General features: G+C 53.6%; 1 protein-coding gene across 1 annotated transcript; it reads left to right on the top strand.

Annotated features, from left to right (window-relative positions):
- The first annotated feature begins 2,272 nt into the window (after positions 1–2,272).
- LOC142365613 (gastrin-releasing peptide-like) lies at positions 2,273–7,131 on the top strand. The gene is made up of 3 exons (XM_075446558.1): positions 2,273–2,501; positions 3,228–3,478; positions 6,726–7,131. Exons 1-3 carry the CDS (start codon positions 2,357–2,359, stop codon positions 6,777–6,779), a joined length of 450 nt encoding a protein of 149 aa, XP_075302673.1. The 5' UTR covers positions 2,273–2,356; the 3' UTR covers positions 6,780–7,131.
- Positions 7,132–7,449: the final 318 nt, after the last annotated feature.

The raw sequence follows: 7,449 nt of genomic DNA, 5'->3' as shown, positions 1-7,449 counted from the left end.
GAAAGTATTGCACCGAACGTAGCGCTAGGGAACAAGTGACTTGCTAAGTTAATTTGTGCAAATGTGGTAGTTTCAGGGAGATGACTGCTGACAGCTTCCCCTCAGCTCAGCTGCCTGGTGGAGCTGGGTCTGGGGGATCCTGTGCCAGCGGCTTCTGGAGCGCCCGAGGCTGAACGAAGCGGCGGGAGGAGCCGTGCCGTGCTGCGCTGGGCACCACGGTCGCGCTGGGCACCACGGTCCCGCAGGCCACAGGCAGGGCCAATGCCTGCAGCCCAGCGCTGAGGCCTCAGCGCCGAGGGAGGACAAGCACCACAGCCCGGCGAGGCAACGACACTCACAGGGCTTCCGCTACGACCACTGCAGCTTAGGAAAGCCAAATACTTTACTTTGGGTTGTTTTTTCTTCTTCTGAAAATGGAGTTTCCTGAATTTTCAGTTTCCTGTCTTGAATTTCAACGAGCAATGAGAATCTCCCCCGGATGGTAATGCTGCATTTGATCAGCTGTCACTCAGCACAGAGCACACGTTGTCTGTAGCTGTACTGCAGGCTGCACAGTGAAACTCCTGATTGAGGCATGAGAATACTATTGTAAATTAAACAAGAATGCATAATTAATAACCAAAATAAAAGAATGAATCACATTAATCAGTAAAAGAAGATGCAATAAACCAAGACTAAACAAGGGAACAATTTAGCTCACGCAAAAGGGTACACAATTGACTTCAAAAGTGATTGTGCTAGGTAGTCTGCCCGGTAATTATGTTCATTCACATCCACAGTAGGTTCCGTTGGGTGTCGTTCAGTTCCAGTCGCGCAGGGTTAGCTGAAGGATCTGGCAAGCTCCTTGCAGTCAGCTCTGCTAACTGCGTATCCGACTGCCTGACATGGCTCTCCAGAGAGCAAAATCATCACACAGACTGTGCCAAGTCCGCACGACCCCATCCCTGCCTCCGCTGCTCTCCCCGGGACAAACAGCGCACCCGGACTCGACATCCCTCTGCGACCCCGCCACCTTCACCTCGGCCACGCTGCTGACCCGACGCGCCTGCAGCTGAGCGTGCGTTTAAGCGCTCCGCTGCCCCGCGGCCTCCACGGCCGTGTGCCGCCTCGCCCAGCGATCCACCGCCCGCTCCTCTGCGCTGCCTCTCTACCATGGAAGCCTTCTCATCCGGCAACGACGAGAAAGTTGGCCAGTTCCCGATGCCTTAGAGTGCTGGGAGGAAACTTAGGTGGTGTTGGAAATGAAAAGCAACTCTTTGTAAAAGATGTTCTATATGTCAGTGAGCTTCAAGTGACGTTGTCCTTTGAGCTTCCTCAGTTTACAGCCATTCCTCCCGTTTAGAAAATGATGGAGCGGTTTTTTCCCCGTAAAGTCTTGTAAAGACCTTTCGACCTGTTCGGTGCCCCCAGTCTGGAGCCGCACACGGCTCCCGCGGATGCTCTCGCGCTCCCCGCACAGCAGACAGACTGGCTTCAGCAGAAACTCCCTCCGCGGGAAACCGGTGCCCGGGAGAGGGATGCAGCGGGGCCACCGCGGCACCGCTGCCAAGCCCCTGCGTACCGCGCAGGTCCCCGCGCGGCGGAGGGCCACGCCAGCGCTGCCCCGCCCGCCCCAGCACGCCCGCAGCGGGGGCCCCTCCAGCAGCGGCGGTGCGGGGCCCGCTGCCCTGCCCCGCCGTGCCCCGCACAACAACCCCTGCGCCGTCGGGCCGCGCCGGGCACCACCAGCAGCATCTGCCCCCCCGCCGCGGGTCCCTCCCGGCCGCCTCCGAGCCCCGCGGCCCCTCCGGCGGGGCGGGGCGAGGGGACGCGACCCCTCAGCGGTTTCTGGTCACCGAGAGCCCAGCCCCGGGGACTGCCGGCCGGTCCCTCGGCAGCGCGGGCGGGCCCGGGGACCGACGGCCCGGCAGGGCAGCGGGCCGCCACGGCAGCCAGCCCCGGCGGGGCGCGGCACGGGGCGAGCGGGAGCGGCGCGGGGAGCGGCGCGGGCAGCGGCGCGGCCCCGGGAAGCCCGTCGAGCCGGCCCCGGGGCTCCCGCGGCGGCGGCTGGGGGGGGGGAGCGGGGCAGCCCGGCGCCAAGGAGGGCTGAGCCCCGGGGCCCGCACCCCCCCGCCGGCAGGCTGCGGGGCGGGGTGGGCGGGCGGGGAGGCAGGACGGAGGCGCGGGGGGCCGGGGGCGTGAGGGGGCGTCAGGCGCGGCAGCTCCGCTCGCGCCCGGTCCCGGCTCCGTATAAATGGGGGGCGGCGGCGGCAGCGCTTCGCCCAGACGGCGCCGGCGGCGGCCCGAAGCGGAGGGCGGCGGCACCGGCACCGGCGGCAGCACCAGCGGCCCGGGCAGGGGCAGCGGCAGGGGCAGGATGGGCGGCCCGCGACGGCCCGGCGCGGTGCCGCTGCTGGCGCTGCTGTCGCTGCTGGCGGCGCGGGGCGGCGCGGCCCCGCTGCAGCCCGGCGGCGGCCCCGCGCTGGCCAAGATCTACCCGCGCGGCAGCCACTGGGCCGTGGGTAAGTGCGCGTCCCGCCCGGCCCCCGCCGCCCCGACGGCGGCTGCTGCCGGCCGGGGCCGCGGGGCGGAGGCGCGGCGGCTGCCCGCACCGGCGCGGGGCTCCTCGGCGGGGCGCGGCGCCGGGCAGCGCCCGCAGGAGCGGGGCGTGCGGGGCCGCGCCCGGCGCGGGACCCAGGAGCTGCCCCGCAACCCGGGGCGCAGCCGGCACCTCGGGGAGCCCCGCTCCCGGCCGGGGTGCCCAGCCCGGAGGGGGCCCCGACGGCGCCGCGTCCCCCCTCCCCTGCCCGGCAGCTCCCTTCGGTGACGGGGAAGCGCGGCGCGGCGGAGGCGCCTCCGGGCTGGCTCCCAGAACGGCCCTGGAGCACGGGGTTCCACTGCAGCCCCCGCGTCCCGCGTCCAGGCAGGGCAAACCTAAACCCGCAGCCTCTGCATCCCCTGCTTGTTGAGCAGATCTTACCGGGCGCCTCTCCGGGCAAAATGCTGGGTCGCCGCCGCCCTGGTCTCAGCGACGTTTGCTCCGACAAAGTAGCCTAAAAGACAGAGGAAATGGATGTGTGTGACTGACTCTGTGACAAAACCTCCAGTCCCAGTTGTGCTTCAGCTTTGCCGTTGTCTAACCCCATCCCTTCCCTTCCCCTCCCGCTAACAACTTCCAGCTGATGTTCAAACAGCTAAATCTGTACCTGTTTTGGTTTAATTTCATGCTACTGTCACTGTTGCTACAGGGCATTTAATGGGAAAGAAGAGCACTGGAGATTTTCCTTACGTTTATGAAGAGGAAAATAAGACACCGTTTTCAGCATTACCCGAAAATATCAAGCAGCTGGAAGACTATCTGCAGTGGGAAGAAATCTCAAAATACTTGCTGCGGCTGCTGGAAGGGAATGAAAATAAAAGTGCTCACTTTTCAAAAGGAGGGCTTCCCTGGTATACCAGGAACAGCTGGGAGACAGATGACAGTAGCAGTTGGAAAGATGTAAGTAAGATAAAACCTGTAATATATTATATTCAAATATCCATATATTCAGATTTTCTTTTACAGCAGCATGTCAGCATCCTCTAACGTGTGGATTGTCTGGGAAAGTAGCAGAAATGCACGTCGTGCACTAATCGTTCAGTAAAGTAAGACTCTACTTTTGATTACAGATTGTTGCTCACAGACTGTATTTTTTATGAATTAATTTGTCACTGGGCATAAACTCAGCAAGCATTACGCAGGTTTTAGTGTCTGGATTCCCCTCAAGTTGCTTGGTCGCTCCATTCTTTTTTTTTCTAGCACTTCATGTTCAGGTGACCGCACCAGCACCAAGTTCTGCGTTAACCCAGCAAAAACAAGCTGGTGTGAAAAACGGGCGTGAACACAGAGGGCAGGAAGAGGGCAAAGCGCGTTGTGTGTAAAGCCACATCGTGGCGACTGTCTCCCTCGGCTGCCGGTCCGGCTGTCGTTGCCTTGCCGGGCTTGTGAGGTGCTGCCCATCAGTGCGCAGAGCGACTGGCTGGGAGACTTCCTTCTGCTCCCAGCTCCGTCCTGGTCTCCTGCAAGGCTTTCCCCGCAGCTGGTGGTGCTGGCCACTGCTGGGGTCGTTGGCGGTCTGCAGAATGAGTCCGTGGCTACTGATAAGCTGTAAGGTGTGCCTGGGACCCGCCTCTGCTTCCCTTAGGGTGATGTACTTGTCGGCGCTGTTTCACAAGGTAACAACAGGCTCGCCCCTCTTCTTTTGGCAAATCCGATACAGTGCACTTGGGAGGATAGTGATGGAGTTTCACAGAAAGTAATCAGGGTCTAAACGACACAATGTAAATTGCAGAATTTACTAGAAAACTTTGTAATGCATCAGGTACAGTAATGGTGATACAGCTGCATTGTCATTGAAATAGTATAAAAGGAGTAATGCACCCCCTTAAAGACGTTAATGGGAAGATTTTTTTCTTCCCATATTCTACTGTAATATGATACAATTAATACTCCTGGGCTAACATCAGCCCAGTTTCTCTCCTGAAATCCTGGTGCAGTGAAGTCTGTGAATACTTCCGTTTTGACTTGAATAGGGGTAAAAATTTACCGATTAAATGAAGCCATAGTTTAAGTCTCTTACACCAATGATAGGAACGCTGTCTGTAGGTTTCTTTCTGGCTATGGCTTTCTGACAGTGATGCTTCTAATAACTGTGATTTAATACTATCTAAAAAGGAAACTGTCTCATCTTCGGCTCTGCAGTGTGTGGCTTTGTAATCCAATTAGATGAACAAATCCCATTATGCTGTGTGAAGAGGGAAATATTCTGACTTCTGAAAGTATCTGGTAATAAATCATACTTATGAAGGCTGAAAGTTGCCTCCTGTAAGTTGAATCATATCCATATGTGTGTATGTTGACCCTAAATTAATGTCCACATTTTTGTGGTCAGACATTGAATGTGGAATATATGTGAAATAATGAGATTATTGCCTTAAATGTCCAGACTTCTCCAATGATTAGTAAAAAAAAATCATGTCTTTCATGTGACTAAGATACATGACGACTTGCAGAACCTCATTTTACCATAGCACCTTTGATTTCCAGCATTCAACAGTTACTTCATCTCCATCCTGAAGTAAAACATAATCATGAGAGCAGTATGTAAGCTGTGCTTTCCTGCTGCTGCACACAAATGCCTGCTTATATGCCGCCTAGATTAAGATACAATGTATTGTCTTTCCTTTGGCCTCAGAAAGTAAAACCCAGCACCTGAAAGTTATGCTATATGAGTTTCTGAGGTTTGCCTTCCAGATGAAGAAGACCTGAAGATCTAAAGGAATGCGCTTTACTTTTTTGAGGGTTGTCGTAGTTCCCTAAACATTTAAATAATGATAATGGTTATTTTTAACAAAGGAGGCCTTGTTTACTTATAAAGGTGGAATTCTGGTGTACGTATGAAATTCAGTCACGCATGTACACAGTGATACAAGAGCATAAATGGCCTTTGGGTTTTGAGCATGTAAATTTTTCTGGATGTGAGGGGTTCCCTGTTGCGCAGGCTGTGGTTAGACAGCACCTTCGTTGAGGTGCTGCTGTACCACGGCTAATGAAGGTGTCCGTGTACGGGACTGATGATTGTAGCTGCCTGCCTCGGTGGAGGAAGGCCCGGCAGAGCAAACTGATGTCGGTGGTGCAGTGCCTGTGAGGAGTTCGTACTTGGCATTCAATACTCCTCCAGCCATACTGTGTCTGAGTTTGAAATAGCCACTAACCCTAGGAGGAACCAGGCACCATATTTACAGCGGGTCAGTATTCACTGTGAAACGGCCTGCTGGACCGAGGTGTTGAGACCAAAAACAGGTAAATCGTGAACCCTGCTGTCAGCTGATGGAGCTGGTCTGTCCCAAGACCAGACCGCGGCGAGGGGGCTGCAGTTCTCCCAGACCGAGTACGCGCTGGCGGAGCTGCCCTCCGGGTGTGTGCGCAGCCCTGTGCTCAAGTCTGCTGAACGTAAGCGAAGATGAGCTGTGCTGGGAAGAGGTGTAATGTGACGACTTTAGCTGATTTAATTTAAAATCTGAATTTTAAAGTCAAGATCAGAAATCCCCAGAGCTAAAGGCTGCAGAAGTAAATACAGATACGTACTTCAGGTAACTCAGTTCAGGGTCTTGCTTGTTAGGTCAGGTTCACTCAGTGCATTACTCACCAGTAATGCTCACACTGTGCTGTACATTTCTCAAGAATAAAAAAATACCCAGAGTAGGGAAAGTGCTGTAACACACAGTCAAAAAAGGCGAAGCAATGAGCGTAACAGTTCTGGGAGTTAGGCTTCGGGTGGTGCACCTGAGTTACTTTTTTCTGTTTTCAGTTAATACCAGGCAAATGAAGATCTTCCCTGCTCTTTATTCTGTGAATAAATTACAGTTAAAGTGGTTAAAGATCAGAAGGGAAATCTCTCCTGCAAGTTGACCTAAATGTAAAAGCAAGTTGGAAAATAAACTTCAGATTGTTTCTATGACTTGGCTTTTTAGCACTAATGAGACACTATATAAATGAGATGGCAGACAGACTTATTTGGGAGAATGGCTTTCCTTGTACTTTGGCAGTTGGTTATTACGCTAACCAAGACAAATGAGATCTGTTTTGGAAAGATTATTAGGGATGTGTTTGAATACACAGAGCAGATACGTATTAAGCTTATTAACTTTGTGAAAGACTTTTTTTCAGGATTGGTCTGTAAATAATATTTTTCTCTTTTTATTAGATGATGGACTACCTGCTTCAAGTTGTGAATATGAAAGAGAGCACTCCGAGCTGAAAGAAGGTCTCTAAATCATGAAGAAATGGAATACTTTCCATAAGAGACTGTATTTCGCAAGTACTCAATTGTATTAGATAATCAACAAGGTCTCTTTTCTGTAAACAAGATTTCCTTTGTGTAAAATACCTAAATACAGATATTCTTGTATGTTTCGGCAATGACTGAACTCTCTACTTCATTTTCAAGGTTGCATTTTCTCACTTGAATGGCTTTGATATATGTAATTGACACGGAAGGGTCTTCCAATTAATTATATGACTTGTCTATCTCATCAGTTCATCTCTTAGTTCAAAACAACATGACATTTCGACATTCGCAATAAATAGTACTAATAAAAAGGCCGAGTTTACACTGTTATTTGAGTTAATAAAATGGAAACTGGCTGTGCCACAGCTAGTAACAAACAAACAACAGAATGATTCATTTTCTGCTGGAGTTCTTCTCGAATGGCTCCCTGGTCTGCAATTCTCTTTCAGCAGAGGGAAGCTGGCACTGCCTTCCCTGGGAACGAACAGGCCCAGCACAGAGCGGCGATGCCCTCCCGCACGCCGGCAGGCAGCAGGGAGACTGCTGAAAGGCAGACTTTGCCTCTGGGTCTGGCTCGGAGGCGACACAGCAGCTCGGCGTGCTCCCACCGCTCACTCCCAGCCGGGCCTTGGCAGGCCCA

The sequence above is a fragment of the Opisthocomus hoazin genome, chromosome W, assembly GCF_030867145.1.
Source record: "Opisthocomus hoazin isolate bOpiHoa1 chromosome W, bOpiHoa1.hap1, whole genome shotgun sequence".
NCBI lineage: Eukaryota > Metazoa > Chordata > Aves > Opisthocomiformes > Opisthocomidae > Opisthocomus > Opisthocomus hoazin.
This window is presented reverse-complemented; position numbering and strand designations above follow the sequence as displayed.

What these genes read in the sequence shown, in the direction of transcription:
- LOC142365613 (XM_075446558.1), top strand. Translation starts at nt 2,357, where the DNA reads ATGGGCGGCCCGCGACGGCCCGGCGCGGTGCCGCTGCTGGCGCTGCTG. An exon ending in CGGCAGCCACTGGGCCGTGG is followed by an intron (nt 2,502 to 3,227) that starts GTAAGTGCGCGT and finishes CTGTTGCTACAG; the next exon opens with GGCATTTAATGGGAAAGAAG. An exon ending in ACAGTAGCAGTTGGAAAGAT is followed by an intron (nt 3,479 to 6,725) that starts GTAAGTAAGATA and finishes TCTTTTTATTAG; the next exon opens with ATGATGGACTACCTGCTTCA.